The sequence below is a fragment of the Protomyctophum parallelum genome (assembly GCF_964188405.1).
Source record: "Protomyctophum parallelum genome assembly, chromosome: 5".
Lineage (NCBI taxonomy): Eukaryota > Metazoa > Chordata > Actinopteri > Myctophiformes > Myctophidae > Protomyctophum > Protomyctophum parallelum.
The window spans coordinates 26,453,538-26,472,978 of NC_139702.1; the positions used below are offsets into that span (position 1 = coordinate 26,453,538).

General features: G+C 43.7%; 1 protein-coding gene across 1 annotated transcript in view; it reads left to right on the forward strand.

Annotated features, from left to right (window-relative positions):
• gpr179 (G protein-coupled receptor 179) overlaps positions 1-17,181 on the forward strand; it is a gene marked incomplete at both ends in the record, with an annotated part of 25,218 nt that extends 8,037 nt beyond the window's left edge. Inside the window, 10 exons of the mRNA XM_083764394.1 lie at positions 337-424; positions 4,625-4,854; positions 7,223-7,291; positions 9,368-9,477; positions 10,162-10,400; positions 13,786-13,924; positions 15,427-15,529; positions 15,736-15,882; positions 16,202-16,385; positions 16,952-17,181. Coding sequence (XP_083620520.1) covers positions 337-424; positions 4,625-4,854; positions 7,223-7,291; positions 9,368-9,477; positions 10,162-10,400; positions 13,786-13,924; positions 15,427-15,529; positions 15,736-15,882; positions 16,202-16,385; positions 16,952-17,181 — 1,539 coding nt within the window. The remainder of the gene's footprint in view (positions 1-336; positions 425-4,624; positions 4,855-7,222; positions 7,292-9,367; positions 9,478-10,161; positions 10,401-13,785; positions 13,925-15,426; positions 15,530-15,735; positions 15,883-16,201; positions 16,386-16,951) is intronic.
• Positions 17,182-19,441: the final 2,260 nt, after the last annotated feature.

Genomic DNA, 19,441 nt, shown 5'->3' on the forward strand with positions numbered 1-19,441 from the left:
TATATATATATATATATATATATATAAATAAAATTGTGATGCAGATTAAACCTTTTCATAGCTTTCATACATATAGCTTCAGGGACTTGTTAAGTTGTTGGACAGCACTATCATCAGCGTATGTTGGATTCATGTTAATGTATATTCTTTTTTACTTCACTTAAAGGGTCCTTGGCCTGATTCAGGAATCAATGAATGAATGAATGATAATAATTTAACTTAAAATGAAACTTGTAGAAATGTGTTTTTCTTGTCATATTAGAGGATGTGAAAAGAGCAGAGGCCAGGCTTATAAAGGATATACCTGTACTAAATATCTGTTGCTATTTTGTGCAGTGTCTTCCCCGTCCAGGCCAAGGGTTTCGATTGGGCCAGTATTGCTGCCACTGCAAAAGGGGATATTACAGCCCCCCAGTGGACACAGGTAAGCCTACACTAACACCACTACCCTGTTGCCTCACAGCTCAATGGTCTCGGGTTCGATTTCCGTCTTGGACGCTGGGGGCGTGTTCTCTCCTCCGCATATTCAGCGTCCATACCATAGAGTATTAAAAGGATAGAGACTGATCTGGCGCGAAGCTCCGCCCCCTCCGCTATTCATGTCAGTGGAAGTTGCTCAGTGGCGTTTTGAAGCGCCCGGAAGGACCGTCTACTTCCGCTTTTTTTTCGATTTGCGGAATTGCAACCCAGCGCTTCAACGTTGGAGCGCCTCACTGGCCCCTTGGTCCATACCCTAGGTGGGGTGGGGTTGGCGAAAGGGCCTTTCTGTGTGGTGTTTGCATGTTCTCCCCGTGTCTCCTAGGATAGGGATACCCTCACAAAAACATGCATTAATCCTGTATGATGGAGGGGAAAGGAACTGGTTGGAATAACGTGTTCCTTCCACGTGCTACGCCCTAACGGGGAAACTCCCCCCTGTCAGGCGATAAGAAGCGGCCTGCTCACTCCTCATGCATTGAAGGAAGCATGAGCTCAGTTTGGCGCTCTCCCTAGGTTGGTTGTGGGAGAGTAGTGCCCAGGATTACACCTAGGCAAAACAGCTGACCTGACTCCTCCACGCTGTCAGCTAATGTATACTATTTGTCTGTCGCCCTTATGTTTAGCGCAAATCCTTATATGGACATTCAGTATAGCATCTCTGTTAAGACAAGACTATAAGAACTGTCTGAGAATGGGGTTGGGGAGGCTTGCGCCCGGAGGGGCTGCTGGAACAGGCAAGGGGGCCTGTTCCTCACTCTCTGTATATTGTTACTCTGCTGAATCTTCTTAATACATTCTCAATACTTCACCCTGAAGAACTTTGTCAATCCTTCATCCTTGGAAGATTATTTAATCTACAACAGGATCCCGAGGCGTTTCAAGGCCAGTGTGGCGATGTATTCCTCCCATCTGGTCGTTGGTCTGCCCGGGAGTCTCCTACTAGTGGGACGTGCAACAAGGACCTCCCTAGGGAGACGCTCGGGAGGCATCCTTACTAGATGCCTGCACCTAAGATGTTTGTGAGATAAAAATCTGAACTGAGTGGTGCAACTCCCCCCCCCCCACACACCTCTCCCTCTCTCTCTCTCTCTCTCTCTCTCTCTCTCTGGGAGGGCGATTCCCCTCCCACTCGAGTCAAAATAAAAACCAACGGAGAAGAAGGGGGGAAGTCCCGCCTCGTTGTCTGGGCCAGCCAATGGCCAGCTGGGCCAAAACGGAGCCAGCCAATGGCCAGCTGGGCCAAAACGGATCTAGAAAGATGGCGACTTACAGTGCAGGAATAACAGGCTTCATTTTACGTCCATGTTAGACCCGGGGAACGCTTTGTCCATATTTTTTACAGTCTATGATTAGCAGGCAACAGTGTAGCACTATCCCTCTCTGGCATAACAGCGCCCCTACTGGTACTCATTATACTGGTGCTCATTAACCAACACATAGGTGAACACATAGGTGAACACACAGACACAGACATTGCTGTTCCTTGGAGTGTTGCACCACTCAAAAATATACATATTTAGAGCATTTACGGGTTGAGATTTTTCCCAGTCGAAGTTGAGTCGAAGTTGAGTCGATGCATCGTTTTATGTTCAACACATTTTCCGGTGTATTGATTACGGTATGCTATATCAACCATGTTCAATTGAACATGGTTAGAGATTGTTGTGAAACGCTGTCCGGATGGCATGTCTTCTTCTCTCCCGAAACAATGGTGAATATATCTGATTCAACCTCCCTCTAAGTTCTGCTTGTCTGAGTTCTCTTCATTGTGTCCGTCAATTCATTCTAAGGTATTTGGTTAACTCGGTTATACTCTGACTTTTACTCATTATAGCCTAAAAGGTTTTTACATCCATTTCTGTAAAGTTACAAGCCCTCTGCTTCTATTCTGGTAAAGAGTATTTATGGTACTTAGATTACTTTATAAAGTATTTATTCAGTTCCGGTGCTCCGGAGCTCTCTCTAGCTCCAAGCTCTCTGCTATCGAAGCTTTTCCTTATTTATCATAGTCTTTATTTTAATACAGTCCTTTAAAGTATTTTAGAGATAAAATACCCATCATAATTTGTGATCAATGCTCTTTGGACACTCAGAATAGCCAAATGGCATTGATCACGCCTCCAGGTCTTTAGTTTACTCAAGTTAGGTAATAAGACCTGGTACTTAAGACACGCAAAATACAGCCCTGAGAGAGCACATCAAAGGAGAACACAGCTGCAGGTTGTTAAAGGTATATTCAGTGATTTCACTCAAAAAACCTTAGGTTTCGTTTTTGGCTGTGGGACCCAACCTTTCGTCCAATCAGGATAGAGAGTCAAAAACGAAACCTAAGGTTTTTTGACCCCCAGGGGTTAACTGGGGACAGGGAGGAACTCCTTGTATGGCCAGCACACTCTATAGTAGGGAGGATTATCACAACAAAACAAAAAAATAAGTGATATTTGAATTAAGTGAAATCACTGAATATACCTTTAATTAAGGCTGTGGCTAAGGCAAAGGGAAATAATTACTTATGTCCGTGACAATAACCAATCCTACAGTTTGAATTCTGTAGAGCAAAAATAATATGGGGAAAACAAATGAAAATGTAATTTCTTTTCCTTTTTTTTCCTTTCGACTTCTCCTAATTTGAATCGACTTGTGTTAATGAAGTTGATGCGTCGATGCATCGATTTTTTAATGAATGCCCGAATACATATAAACCACCCCACAGCACAGATAAGAGGAGCAAGAGCAATTGTTATTGTTATTAGGAGCAACAGAGAGGCCAGAATTCAGTCTTGGTTGTTCTTATCTGGTCATCTTTTATTGTTGGTTTAAGGCCCAATCAGTGGGTAACGTATTTACATATTAAGTAGTAGCACACCACTGTGGATACTGGGTTTGATTCCTCCACAATTTGCTGTGTTTGTGCAGCTGAGAAGTTGGCAAGGGTTTGTGTTATTTGTCGTTGCAGTATAATGACATCATGTGTATATTGTTATGTACACCCACAGACCAACTATTGTGGTTGGCAGTGATTTGTATAGTTTAATGTTCAAAGGGAATTGGCGTAACGGAAACAATTGCCGTGGAGACATGTTGACTGCTCATGATAGAAGATCATCATTAGATTAAACTTTATTCAACAGCTAAATATTTTTTTATCCCCACTAATGGTGGGGCGGGATATAAGCATGGCAACATGTCCTTCTGTCCATCCATCAAACACTTCCAAAGCAAGCCACAGTGTCTTGAAACCTACGGTATACTGGCTGGAATTTGATGTTTCATTTCACAGTGGATGAAACCTAATTTTGGTTAACCCTTGGCATTTCCTCTAATGCCTCCATTAGGCCCAGACAATATATCTAAAAGGCAATTTGCAAGTGAATGTATGTTCCCTGTATGCCTGTATATGTATATGCACAGCCTTCAGGTCATTTAGACTTGTGTGTTATATAGTTAGTACTGTTAATTGGTAATGTTTTCAGACATTTAAAAATGTAAAGTTGAAAAGCAAAACACACTATCATCTTTCATCATGCCTGTTAAAAATAAATATACTGCAGGGCCTGTCCTTAAAATGTCCATTATCGGGGCACGGTGGCATAGTCGGTAGTGCTGTCGCCTCGCAGCTAGAAGGTCCTGGGTTCGATTCCCGCTAGGGATGCTGTGGGAGCTGGCGGCGTGTCCTCTCCTCCGCGTCATCAGTGCCCACACCTGAGGCGGGGTTGGCGAAAGGGCCTCTCTGTGTGGAGTTTGCATGTTCTCCCCGTGTCCCCTAGGGTAGGTACCCTCACAAAAAACATGCCGTAATCCTGGTCTCTAAACTGCCTCCCCCTGGCCAGCCCGGGGTGCCTGATGGAGGGTAAAGGAACTGGTAGGAATAACGTGTTCCTTCCCCGCGCTACGTCCGGCCGGGAAAACTCCCTCCTGTCAGGTGAAAAGAAGCAGCTTGGACTCCTCATGCATAGAAGGAAGCATGAGGTAAAAATTATAAAACAAAAAAAGTCCATTATCGTGTCAATCTACATCCTCTTGTGCACATTAACAGTCCTCCCACATAACCATTCATGACACCTATACAGCATATAGTTACACTAGTACTACATGGAACAGGAACAATGCATTTCCCACGTATTATTATATATGTGTGACACAGGTTTTAGGAAAGGTGCCAATGGAACGGGTAAGGGCAGCAGCGACATCTGTTACCCCCTCATGCCCGTCTGCCTCCCCTGCTGGCCCGGCTGTAAGAGCTGCGAGGACGGCTCGCCGTGCCTGGCCCAGCAGAACCGCTTCCTCAGGGTCTGGATGCTGGTCATCCAGTGCTTCGCCATGATCCTGGTATTCCTCAGCATGCTGGCGGCCTATCAACATCGGCAAAGTAAGGTGAGTGAGGTGTATTTGGCTATTCTTTTACAGAGAGAGAGAGAGAGAGAGGGGGGGGGGGGGGTTGACAAAATTGCGTACACATTACAAAGGTACACACTGCAGAAACATTAGAAATCACACCCGTGTGAAGTAAGTGGTCGAACTCCGTGTGTGGGGGGTGGTGGTGGAAGTTCCAGACCCACAGGAACGCACCCAGGGTGCCGGCCCGATTCTGGCGAGCCGCCCCGTGTCCGAAACGGTTGAGAAATGACAGAGTTACCGTGTGGGGGTCCCTCTACTGTACCCTCTACTGTACTGTACTTTACTGTCACTGTACTATACTGGCACACCCGAAATCACCATATATACAGTTAATATGTGCGTGTGTGTGTGTGTGTGTGTGTGTGTGTGTGTGTGTGTGTGTGTGTGTGTGTGTGTGTGTGTGTGTGTGTGTGTGTGTGTGTGTGTGTGTTAGGTTACGCACATGTGGTGAAAAACAACCATGCTGTTTTCACAACAACCCAGGCAGGCTGCCACCCACACACATAGTCACTTAAGGAAGTGGTTGCACCACTTATAAACAAGACAGAATCAACAAGCCATGCAACAACCAACAGTAGTTTCAACATTTTCAATAAAAAGTATTAGTATTAGTATTATGTATAATACTCCCAAAGTGTGAGATTTATAGATTTTGGGGCATAACTAATATAGGCTTATTAGACGCTTTTAATCCAGAATTGGCCGATGTCACCATGGGCCACATATTGTACACCAAATGGTGTACAATACCATCATTATTTGGTTGTTCAAGGCCACCAAAATGTTGTAGAGGGTTTACAATCAAGGCAATAATGGACCCATAGCTGGCATAATATTGTCCAAACAGCATTTTTTGTCATTGTCATGAATATGCCTATACCTGATGGCAAGTATAGCTGCCCAGGGTGTCATGTTTGTTGTAACTAATCATAAAAACTGAAGAATAATAAGGAAGTTGTTTCATAGACGTCCAAATGCATTTCTCATATTCAGCAGACTTTATTTGATTCTATATGCCAACCCAATGCATCATCAGAAATCTTATCTGTTCAGTCAATTTAGTGTGATGGTCACTCCTCACTGAAATTATGCTTTGTTTTACACTTAACAAACAGTTTTCAGCTACAATCAATAACATAGTTATTTCAAATATTTAGAGCGATCATCTTGGTTTAGAAATGCATTGCAGAACATTCAAAAGTCCTTGCAACAGAAAGGCACAGCATTTTACAATTTGGTTTAATTGCTGCTGCTTTAAATGCTGCAAGTTGTAAAAATCATTATTCCTTCATCCTTATTGTAATGGCCAATGGAAATCCGATGCTTCCGCGATTCCTTGCATAGGCAAATTGATGTGGATCTTAAGTGATCGCTCTGTTTCTTTTCGGAGCTCCTCAGTTAGGATTCTCTCCAGGGATTTGACCACGTTGGAGGTTAATGCTACTGGCATATAGTCATTATTCTCTTGAGGACAGGGCTTTTTGGGGACTGGAACTATAATCGATTTTTTCCCCAGAATTCTGTCACTGTATGGGTGTTGATCGATACCTGAAAAGGACAATGCCATGCAGGAGTTAGTTCCTCCGCACATTCCATCCGGTCCTGTTGCTTTGTTAGTCTGCATAGCTTTAAACACCTTAGTTACCGAACCTGAATCTATTATTATTCTAACCTAACATCATTACATGGTAGAGCATTTATTACATCACAGCATTCTTTGACAGTATCAGTCTCTGTGTACGTACTGTAATATGTTTATTTTTATTGTATTGTTTGATGTCTGTCTATGCCACTGCAACCCAATTTGCCCTTCGAGGACACTAAATAAACTTGAACCTTTAACCTTGAATGCTAGACTATGGTGCAATACTTAGATTAACCCAATCACTGTGAAATTGCTCAAATATAGCAATGTCTGTGATCTCTCTTAAATTGCCATCATATAATTCATTATAATTCGTTGCCAAGGCATCGGGCCGTGTAAGCCAGTGAATAACAACCTTTTAATTTCCAAACCCACTAGTTTGATCATAATTAGGCCATGGACCTCCATTTGATAAAATCTCTGGAACAGGGACATGGGGGTCCCGGGACCCACGTTGAGAACTAGTGGTGCGAAAGCAATTATGCTGATAATGAATAAGTAACATAAGTCACATAATTGCAATGATGATTCTAACGTCAATATCCATTCTCTCTCCTCTCTATTGTCTGTTCCACTCACTCACTCACTCCCTCTGTCTGTCTAACTGGGTTTTATTCCACAATCTCTAACCTCAATTACCCCCCAAACCCCCCCCCCCACACACTTCCAACCAACCACTCCACCTTTTTTTCCCCAAAGAGGATACGGGCTTCAGGTCTGCTGCTATTGGAGACGATCCTTTTCGGCGCTCTGCTGCTCTACTTCCCGGTGAGTAAGTGAGTAATGCTTTATTTATACTCCGAAAATAGCAGATCTACAAGCTCCCTGTTGGGCGCGTAGACTATTTTCGGTGCACGGAAACTATCGTACAATAAAGTATAAATCAGGCTTAAGTGAGTGAGTGAGAGTATGAGATTAGAGCTCTTTTCAGATCACTGCACAGTGCCAGGGATTATTATATCATAATGGATGGTTTAGAGAGAACTGGGAGTGGTTGGGGAGGGTTTGTGTGTGGTGGTGTGTAAAGCCAAATCTATGCTCTGTCGCCGGACGGTATTGCACGCCGAAAAGTAGTCAACCTACAAGCTGACGGTGGGAGCTTGTAGGTCGGCTATATTTTCGACGTGCGACACCATCATGCGCCAAAGTACGAATGAGCTTAAAGAAGGTATCTACGTATGTGGCGATGGGGGTGGTGACGCTGCCGGGTACAGGTCAAGCCATTGCTTTCATAACATGTCATCGGTTAAATGTGAGAATCAATCCGCAGATTCATTATACCAATGGCAGAACCGCTCGCGAAAGTCGGCCATCAATTTTCATCCATCTATCTAAAAGCATTGATTGAGGTTGCCCGGGTCTGCTGATGCTGGTGCTTATGGTGTGCAGGGGCCTTGGAGGTCATCAATCATATTGATGCAACGGAGCACGGCATTCCGTTCGATGGATTTGATGCATTTACATGTTAACGCTCTGTTCGCCTCCCTCTTCTAAGCCACGCATCTTATTATCAATTCTAAACACTGGGATGATTTGTTGCAGCCAGGCATGGGCATGAGCCAGGTGCCTCATCACTGCTCTCTTCTTCCCAGCTGGCTAGTAGGCCTAGCTAACTATTTAACCACATTAACCCTATTTTTGGGCATGTCATTGTAGGCAAAAAATCACACCCGTGTGAACTGAGTGGTGCAACTCCCCCCCCCCCCCCCCCTCCTCTCCCTCTCTCTCTCTCTCTCTCTCTCTCTCATATTAGCAGGCAACAGTGCTGCACTGTCTCTCTCTCTGTTTATGGCAACAGCGCCCCTACTGGTACTAATAGTCATACTCGTGCTCACAGTAACATAGGCGCATGGGTGGGTTAACGTCACGGACATTGCTGTTCTTTGGAGTGGTTGCACCACTAAAAAAAAATCATGACGATGGCGATGTGTGGTTCTAGATCGCTACCTTTGCCATTTGTCAGACTATTAAATAGGGCTTGAGTGGTTGAAAATATGATGCATGCCGAAGCAATGTACTGTATAAATTATAGTCAACCCAATGTATGCAGGCATAGAAAACACATGCACAACTGGTGGAAATTGTGGAGATATGCATAGGAACCTATGTGTGCAGGTACAGGGGGACACATTAGGTGACGCACCCAGGTTCAGAGGTTACATTAATAAGAGTTGTCAATAAAGCCACACATAAGGATACACGCCAGTCTCGTCTAGATTATTATACAGAGTTGATACAGCCTGTTGTGCCCACGGCCACTTCTGCTTTGTACGGTAAAGGCAGATGAAAGGTTGCGTGCGGGTACAACATATATACTTTCATCTCACTGGGGTTACTATACTGACCTTTCCTGTTCTCAGGCCCCTTGATCTACACACAATCACGTGGACATATCCTTTAGGATAGATACTGTCATTAAAAAATTACACTGTATATCTATATATCCTTTTTCATTTGAACATTATAAAGTGGTTCCTCAATAGATTAATCAATTAATTCAACAAACCCAGCAACATGTGGCAGTGTATTGTAAGCTATGCTCTTTGCTGCTTGCTACGCTGCATGCGCACAGCAATGTAATTAGTCTTGGAGATTCGAAAATGAAAAGTTTTAGTAAAACTATGGCTAACCCTGAACTTATTTCTAACCTTATCCTTAGTAAAAACAAATACAAAAATACAAGAACCGCCACAGTTTGTTTGGTAGACAATAACTTGAAAACAGATAAGCAGATTCTCATGAAACATGGAGGGACTGATCTGTAGGCTGTCCTGCTCATTGCAAGGGTACATAAATGTATTGATTATTTCCTCGTTTGACTTATGTCTCTCTTTCCCTTCCAAGGTGATCATTTTATACTTCAAACCCAGTACTTTCCGGTGTATCCTCCTTCGCTGGATGCGAATGTTGGGCTTCTCCATTGTCTATGGAACAGTGGCGCTGAAATTGTACCGGTCAGTTCATTAAGTTTGTCATATTAATGTCATATTAATATTTACTTGTACTAATATTAACTTTTAATATTCATCCAATGTTTCGTTTTTTTCCCTCTGTAAATTTTTTATCAAACCTTGCTGCTAAAAGCTGATTGTATATAGGCCTATATATATATTGATATTCGTCACACAGTTACATGGTCGGTGCTGTTCATCACTGATGGTGCTTCTTTGATGATATTTCTTCCCTTTGTACTGCTGTAACCAGTTTTGGTGCTTTAGCTATTGAAAAATAGCAGATCTACAAGCTCATAGCGCGCTACGAGCTTGTAGGTCTGCTTTTTTTTTTTTATCGAAGAACCACTGACATAGAAACATAGCTTTAGATTGTGGGGGCCTAAATAATATAGTAAAAGCGTTTTTTATCAAGATTTGATCAATGTCACCATGGTCCACACACTAAAAAGTAAGATATATATATATATTTTTAAGAGCACATTGCCAAAAGGGCAATGTGCTCCCTAGACACCCCCTAGTGTCTATTTGTGCACGCCACTGGCTGTAACCGACAGACAGTAGGCCTACTTTTGTTACTCTGTTCCCGTAACTCTAATTGCTGTGCTGCCTCTTGGTGACTGATTTCCCCCTGCGAGATGTCTGTCTGTCTGTCTGTCTGTCTGATAGATGTGCGTGTCTCCGCAGGGTGCTGAGGGTGTTCCTCTCGCGCACAGCTCAAAGGGCGCCGTACCTGTCCAGCATACATCTGCTCAGGATGCTGGGAGTCATGCTGGTGACGGTCATCTGGTTCCTGTGTGCGTGGACAGTGTGTGTTATGCAGAACCGGGAGCGAAACATCCCAGTGTTTGTGACCACCACCACGTCGGACGGCCAGGGTTTCCTCTCCTGCTACGTGGACCGCTGGGACGACATGATGGCCGTGGGTGAGTGGCTGTAAACACATGAATGAACTCTTATAGGCCCGACTCACACCTTTTCGATCTAGCATACAACATTGATGCATGCTAGATGTATACAAAGGGTGTGATACATCTTGCCCCAATGCATTTCCAATGGAAGTCACATGGTTTGACACAACATTTGTGTTGTACGGCTTTCGGCTGTGTTTCGACTGCCCCCCACCCCCTCATACAACACAAATGTTGTGTCAAACCATGTGACTCCCATTGGAAATGCATTGCGAGCTTGCATCAGCTATATATCTCATACAACAAGCATACATCAGTCTGTTGCAGGTGTGAGTGAAGCCTAAGGCTTCACTCACACCTGCAACGGCAACTTCCTTTTCCATCAAACTGATTTTTCTCAATAAAAGCTACAGGCTACGAGAGCTTTTATTGAGAGGGAAAAGGAAGTTGCCGCCGCCTGTTGTTCCTGCCTGTCGACTACAGAACAATACTACAACATGACGTAACGATATCATCCGCTCCCGGCAGGATCATGCGGACTTTTGAAACAGAGACCAGGCTTTCCTCCGAGGTGGTGGAAAGCCTGGTGAGGCGAAGTTTGGGCCGCCGGAAAGCATCCGGTCGGAAGCAACTCATTCACTGTGAACGTACGGTTGTGATTTTGCAGCAATAAAGTTCTGTACTTTATACAACACTATTTCATTTGATAATGTGATGCCATAGTTTTTCATAGTTTGTATTATTTGTGTTGCAACGTTGACATGATGACATGAGTTAGAAACGTCTTAAATCTCCTGTTAAAAACGAGAGTTCTTCATGGATTTCTCCGGTGTTGCCATGTCCGCTTGTTATAAGCGACTTTGGTCTTGTTTTTCAGTAAAGTTGCTTGAAAATATTGACAGGTTAGGTTGCATTTTTCGGGGCTTGTTTCTAAAGTTTATGCTTATTTAGGCTTGTTCCCTAATGTTGTTTAAACCTGTGATTCTGCTCAAACATTGTCATAAAGCCAAGGACCCCATTTTGTGCACACGGACCCCCATCTGAATGTTTTGTGCCAGGTTTTTATTTTTTATTTGTATAAAACAAAAACGATCTACTAAAAATATCTGATCTACAAGCTCACAATGACGCATATGAAAAGAAGCCAAGCTCCAAGTCGTTTATAACAAGCGGACATGGCAACACCGGAGAAATCCATGAAGAACTCTGGTTTTTAACAGGAGATTTAAGACGTTTCTAACTCATGTCATCATGTCAACGTCGCAAAACAAATAATACAAACTATGAAGAACTATGCCATCACATTATCAAATGAAATAGTGTTGTATAAAGTACTTAACTTTATTCCTACAAAATCACGACCATACGTTCACAGTGAATGAGTTGCTTCCGAAGTGTTGGCTGCATATAGAGCCCAAGAGGAGAATTAGCAAGAGAGGCCAACTTTGCTTTACTTCCCTTATCTGCGTGAGGTGGGCGGTAACATTATTAGGAGACGGGAAGAATGTTAAGGAGTCTATTAATTTCCAATGGGAGAATGAACGTGAACACAGCTTATGAACCATTCCTTAACTCCATGGTCACTGAACTAAATACTGGACCCAATCATCACAAGGCACACAATATTTACAAGATATTCATAGTAAAGTGGCTTCTTTTAGCGAGACAAATCAGGAGAAAATCTACTTTGTTAATGACATTTCTTTATCCCAGCAACAAACTCTCGCGAGACTTGAGATGAGTCCGTAAGCCTCTCTCTGTCCATCTGCAATTTCACGGACAACACATAGGGGGCTCTGGCGGCTCTGGCCCCATATTTAAAATGAGAATATGAGAATATGTGAATATGTGAATATGTGGATATGTGTATATGTGAATATGTGAATATTATAACGTGAAATGAATGGACATATTTAAAATGATTAGAAACGATCCTTATGTGCCCAAATTAGAGCTGGCATACTTGGTCTGCATATTGAGACAGGTAGATATGTAGGCACGGTTGAGGAGGATAGATTATGTAGTCTGTGTGATGTGACGGTTGAGGAGGATAGATTATGTAGTCTGTGTGTGAAGGAAATTGAAATGCCATTCTACAACTAGGGAGAGACTTTTTAATAAGATAGATCCAAATCTTGAATTTATATTGGAGGACTTCAAGAAACTAAAGCGACTATTTCAAAAGTACACCTTTAAATTTGCCTCATTCCTGTCCATTCATTCATTCATGGCGGTTGGCAAACCTAAATGGTGCATTACATTTGTGTACCATTTCGCGTCTAGTGGCTCCAATGAAGTTGGCCCATCTTCATACATAAACCATCTTTGATAGAGCCTGAGGGGCACTTTATCTAGTTTATCTCTGAAGCCGGCTGCTGCGGCACTTCTCCTTGTGTAGTCTTTTTCTGTACTTTTCCTGTACTTTTTCTGTGAATTTTCTCAGAAAGACCTCAGGGTATAGAGCAGGGGTAGGCAACAGGTGGCCGGCAGGCCAAAACAGACCCCTCCAGAAATAATAGCTGGCCCTTGAGATAATTTGGAGAATATGATTTTTTTTTTTGGGTTTTATTTTATTTTATCCAAATCTATCCAAAACTATCCCCAGAAGTTTTATTATAGCCTACTTATTATAATATACTGAAACTCCATATAAAGTCATCTCCATGACTTTATAGATTGGCCGAGAAGAAATGTATAGTTGCCTACCCTTGTTCCCCCTTGCTTACCCTTGTCTTTTATAAAACAAAACTGTCAGATTTTAGACACAAAAAGGCCTTTTAAAACATATAGCAATATATGTTTGAAAACACCTTTTCAAAAGTGTCTAAAATCTGACATTTTAGAAGACCTTTTCAAAATCTGACAGTTTCTGTGTGTAGTTTGTAAGTTTTCCAGTGTTCACTTGGACTTCCTCTGGGATAGCCGATTTCCTCCCACGATTTTGGGGGGTCCCCAGATGACAGTGAAGTGACAATTTTTAATACAGTATACTTTTTGCACAATATTTATCTAACAGAGTCAAACTGAATGTATAATGCTGAGGCATTACATTTACTACAATTCCAAGTGCTTGTCAGAGTGGAAGGTCACCAGTTCAGTTTATTTTGAAAATGTTTAGAACCAATGATTTGAGTTACAAATAACATTTAACTCATTCAGTAGGTCTTTTAGAATACTGTAAAGTGTCAAGTAGAGAAATTAACTCTAATGCTGAACCTAAAAAAAAGACAACCATGCTCATGCAGGCACTGAAAAATAATGTACAGGTATTGTGCAATGCCCACTTAACATGCTATCATATTTTCCCCCATGATTTTATGTATTTTCTTGTACTCTGAGTCTGAATCTTTTCCATACCATTGATGAGATGAATGGTGTGTGTCCTTTTTTCATGCCACAGCTGAGTTACTGTTGCTGTGCTGGGGCAGCTCCCTGGTCAATGCTGTCAAGCCAGTCCCTTCAGCCTTCCACGAGCCTCGGTACATGGGCTATGCCGTCCACAATGAGCTGCTGCTCTCCTTCATGTTTCACCTTCTCCGGTAAGCAGCCGGCCAACACTACCTTTATCTATCTGTTCTGATTGAGTGATTGCGCACACCAGACCAGGATGGTCATGTTCATATGGGACTGACGACTTCAACGACGCCTGTCGTACGAAATGCCCATATGTGGGCATAAAAGGGATAAGGACTGACAGATACATAGATCTCCATACATATATATGGGCATAAAATGGACACAGACAGACAGACAGACAGACAGACAGACATACAGCTCCCCCTAAGCCTCAAAACAAGCCCAATTGACTGACTTATACGTAAACCAAGATTCATTAGCCCCCCCCCTCTAAATAGCCAGCCCCCCCCCCCCCCCCCCCCCCCATAGCACCCCCAGTCATAATTTTCTGGAGCCGTCGCTGCTCTGACAAAGCCCCCAACACTATGACTCAGACGTATTGGTTGGATGGGCAGTGCAACCAAGGTGTAAGGGCCAGAACCTCTAGTAATATATTAAAATAACACCCGTGTGAAGTGAGGGGCGCTCTTGTCATCGTACAAATTTACGCCATATTTGGTGGACATTTGACCTAATTTCTCCTTTCATTAACAATGGCAAATATGAGACGTTTGGGGACAAGATTTAAGTCATATATTTGGTGGACGTTTGACCCAATTTCTCCTTTCATTGTCAATGGCAAATATTGAGACGTGTGGGCAAAAAGCATGTATATAGGAGGGGCTAGCGCCCCTCAAAAATCACACTTGTGTGTGAAGTGAGGGATGCCCACTGTATATATATCGGCCACATGATGTCTTATGTCATCCTTTAGTGCACTAAACAAAAGTCCATAGACTTGGTGACTGTGACTCAGGAGGTAGAGCAGGTCGTCCAATGATCCATGGGTCGGCGGTTCGAATCCCGGCTCCTCCTGTCTACATCAAAGTGTCCTTGGGCAAGACACTGAACCCCAAATTGCTCCCGCTGTGCTGGTTGGTACCTTGCATGGCTTCCGCCGCAATCGGTGTATGAATGTGTGTGTGAATGGGTGAATGTAATGCACAATCTTTGTAAAGCGCCTTGGATAAAGGCGCTATATAATGCACCATTTACCATTTTACAAACAATTTACGTCATACGGTGCTCTAAACAAACAGTCCATAGACTTGGCTGACTCTAAAGTGCCCCTAAAGTGCTCTAAACAAACATTGTAATATCATCAAAGTCCATAGACTTGGCTGGCAAATGATTTATGTCATAAGTGCCCTAAACAAACATTAAAGATCCCATAGACTGCCATATGACGTAATCTTCAAAAGCCATGCATTGGGACACTCGTGTGAAGTGAGGGGCGCCTTTGGGGGGCACCCACAACGTTATAGTAAAAAGAGTCCATAGATTAGGCTGCCAAATGACTTCACGGGGAGGGGGGCACACACAAAGCCGGGGGAACACACAACGCCAGGTGTTGGAGGGGGTAGTGCCCCTCAAAAACGACATTGCTGGCAGTAAGGTAAAGTAAAGTTTGTTCTGTCTCCTTCAGGTTTTTCTTACCTTCTCTTCACCCGGACTGGATGTTGTTGATGTTTTTTACACACACACATGTCACCATTACTGTGACCCTTGCCCTTCTCTTCATTCCCAAGGTATTTCGAGATTTTGAATTTATCTTCCTGAAGAAAGTGTATTGAGTATGTTGTATTGAAGTATTGAGTAAGAGCATTGTGCACACAATGTGTACTAGATACCAGAAGTTATGAATAGGTAATGGCATTTTTTTTAAATCACACTTGTGTGAAGTGAGGGGCACCCACTGATTACATAATGTTATATTTGTGTCTGTATACTGCAGTTTATTCATGTGTCCAAGTCAAAGAGACAGGAGATGTGCAGAGAGGTGTATGAAGATGAAGTGGACCTGCGGCGCTCCGGAATTCATTTCAACAGCAGCTTCTGCTCTGCTTATAGTGACCCCAGTTTGGACCCAGATGATATTCGGGTAAAATCTCCAACCCTCCCCCCATGAGCTATGCCGTCAATGTGCATGCAGCATAATTAACCAAAGGAAGTTCTGAAATAAAAAAGAAACACTGGTAACTAAATAAACATCCCATAATTGTAGTTATACATCACCGAAGCGCGTACTAAACAATGACTTTATATTAACTAGACTTTTCAGCATATACAACATGATTGAATGATTGAAAACATGATATTTGTTTTCTCCACCCCATATCCCTTTCTCATGCTCACCTTTACTTCATACTACCCTTTCCCCAATGCCTCCATACATTTTATCCCCTCTTCAACTTCACCAGGAAGAGCTGAGGAAACTATATTCCCAGCTCGAGGTCAACAAGACCAAGAAGATGGCGTCTAACAACCCTCACCTGCCGAAGAAGCAAGCCTCTCGATGCCTGTCCATAATTAAAAGCATAGCTGCGCCCCTGAGCCGACAGTGCAGCAGCAGTCGTGAAGATAGAATGAAGAGTTTCATGAATCGTGAATCTACTAGGAGGGGTTCAAACCTTTATATGGATTCTTCTAGGAGGGGTTCAACCCTTAGTATCAATTACAGAGAACCTAGCTGTGGTCAATATACTGAATCTTCTAGGAGGGGGTCAACCCTTAGTATCAATTACAGGGAATCTAGCTCACCGATGCATATATCCCAAAGTGACCATGTTGTGGAGAGAAACCCTTCTTTGCGTGTGTTGAACGCAATCACCAAAAGAGGTTCTCAACGATCGATGACAGACTCCTTGGACATCCCACCGGGGGTCTCCAAGTCTCTCAGTGCACAAAATCTGACCCTTGATAACAATCTCTTGCATCCTGATCAGTTCAAACTTCAGAAGTCCTTGAGTCTGAAATCTACCCACTCATTGGTGGATATACCCCCCCCTAAGGTTGACATACCCTGCCCTAAGGTTGATATACCTAAGGTTGACAGAGCAGGCTCATTGGTGACCAAGGCCAGTCCAGAGGCCAACATCAAAGACCAGACGATAGGTGCCATCAAGGCATCACAGTCAATTGACAAGGGTGATGTTTGCCCTTGGGATGAGGCCGCAGACCCAGCAGCCAAACTGATATGTCCCTGGGAATATGCCCCACTGCCGCCACCACCAAAGCCTGTAGAAAGCGAACCCCTGCAGGTTCCAGTCTCCACGAGTGCACCAGTTTCTCCGAGATCTTCCACTCTGAAGGGTCCGCGTGGTCTCTCCTTAAGAACCAGCACTCAAAAGTGGCTCTCAGTGAAAACATTCAAGCAAGTATCTCTGGATATAAAAGCTAAGGGAGGCAGTGCGAATTTAAAGGATGACTCTATTTCTCAAAAGAGCCACGAGAGTGAAACGAGAGAGAGAACTGCTTCCATATCGTCGTCCAAGTCCCCCATACCTAGTCGAAATCCAAGTGTGGAAAGGAAGTACATACAGAGAAGAAGTATCACTTCAATTGATGGGAAACCATTACTTCAGAAGCAACATGCAATCAGAATGTCATCTATTGATTCTACAGACAAAAGCCCAAGACACAATATGCCATCGAGGCAAAACAGTAATCTCAGTCAGGGTTCATGGGATACTGGAGGTATCGCCTCCAGAACTCCTTCCACCCACAGGACAGGCAGTGGTCGATATGCACACGGTGCTGTTAATTCTCAGGCAAATGTGTGTCCATGGGATGCACCGCAGAGTGAGCCCAAACCTAATATCTGCCCCTGGGAAGTAGAGGAACCGCCAGGCCATGGAGGTGTATGTCCCTGGGAAACACAGGACGTGAATACTGTGAAAAGACAGGACAGTGGTGGTGCTGACGTGTGCCCAAGGATACAGGATACTCCTGCAACATCAAACATCCCAGTATCCAGAGAGCTACAACAGAGGAAGCAGTCATTGCATGCAGCAACACAGCTTTCAGTGAGACAAGACAATGTAAATGCTAATGTTTGCCCATGGGAGGTGGAAGGCAGTGAGGCTATATATCAAAATGTGAACCCTTTAGAGACCAATAGATCACAGGTAGTTCAATCTAATTTGTCAACTCAACTACCAGGCAAGTCATCAGAAAGTTGCCCATGGGAGTTCCCTGAACCGCCTAAAATCGTGACAGACGTTTGCCCATGGGAAGAGGCAGAGCCACCCATAGATTCATCTTCACATGGGTCTATTACCTTAAAGGTAGATATTTGTCCATGGAACGCTCTATCCGCGCCTACAGAGGATAACGACAGTCCCAGACTGAACATTTGTCCTTGGGACACAGAGCAGCCTGACAAAACTGCGGTTCCTCAGATTGTGTCAATACGACTGGAAACGACAAAAGAACAAGACAGTGGTGTCAAGGCAGACGTCTGTCCTTGGGAAACCGGAGAACCAGAACCAGAGAAAATGTCAGCCTCCAGGAGCACAGATACAATCAAAATGAAAGACGATACAGCGAAAACAAATGTTTGTCCTTGGGAGACAGCAGAACCAGAGACTATAAAAAAGGCAGGTGTTTGTCCTTGGGAAACCGGAGAACCAGAACCAGAGAAAATGTCAGCCTCCAGGAGCACAGATACAATCAAAATGAAAGACGATACAGCGAAAACAAATGTTTGTCCTTGGGAGACAGCAGAACCAGAGACTATAAAAAAGGCAGGTGTTTGTCCTTGGGAAACCGGAGAACCAGAACCAGAGAAAATGTCAGCCTCCAGGAGCACAGATACAATCAAAATGCAAGACGACACAGTGAAAGCAAATGTTTGTCCTTGGGAGACAGCAGAACCAGAGACGATAAAAAAGGCAGGTGTTTGTCCTTGGGAAACTGGAGAACAAGAACCAGAGAAAATGACATCCGCCACAAGCACAGATACAATCAAAATGCAAGACGACACAGCGAAAGCAAACGTTTGTCCTTGGGAGACAGCAGAACCAGAGACTATAAAAAAGGCAGGTGTTTGTCCGTGGGAGACAGATGAGTCTAAAGCTGCCACAGTGCAGCACGGCACACAGGGAGAAGCTTGTCCATGGGAAACAGTGGAGACAAAAAGTCTCAAACATCAGGACACTAAAGAAAATGTTTGTCCGTGGGAGGAATCTGAGGCTGCACCAAACTCAACAGAAATCAAGATTGACCCTCCCAATAGTGAAAAAGATGCAGTCACAGGGGACTTGCAACAGCATCTCTCCACTGAAGAAGTACCTGTAGAAGGCAATGCGCAGCGTGACGAAGAGTCGAATGGCAACTTGCCCCTAGGTCGACGCGATGCTTTGTGTCCATGGGGGATGGAACGGTCCCGATCTGGTTCATTCACAGACACTTCGGATGTTTTCACATGGGAGCCTGAGAACATCCCTGAAGAAGAGGAGGATGACGCCGATGCCGAGGCATCGGCGGAGGCTTGTTTCTTCCCAACTGACCTTTAAACTCCTTATTAGTTTGTTTCAACGAGCTGTCTGACCCGTTCCAATGACCCATATGAGACTCTTCTGAGAGTGTGGTATATATGGCAGCCATTTCCAACCTATGGGCTGGGGCTCTAGCCTGGGCAAGACTAATATCACTGCATA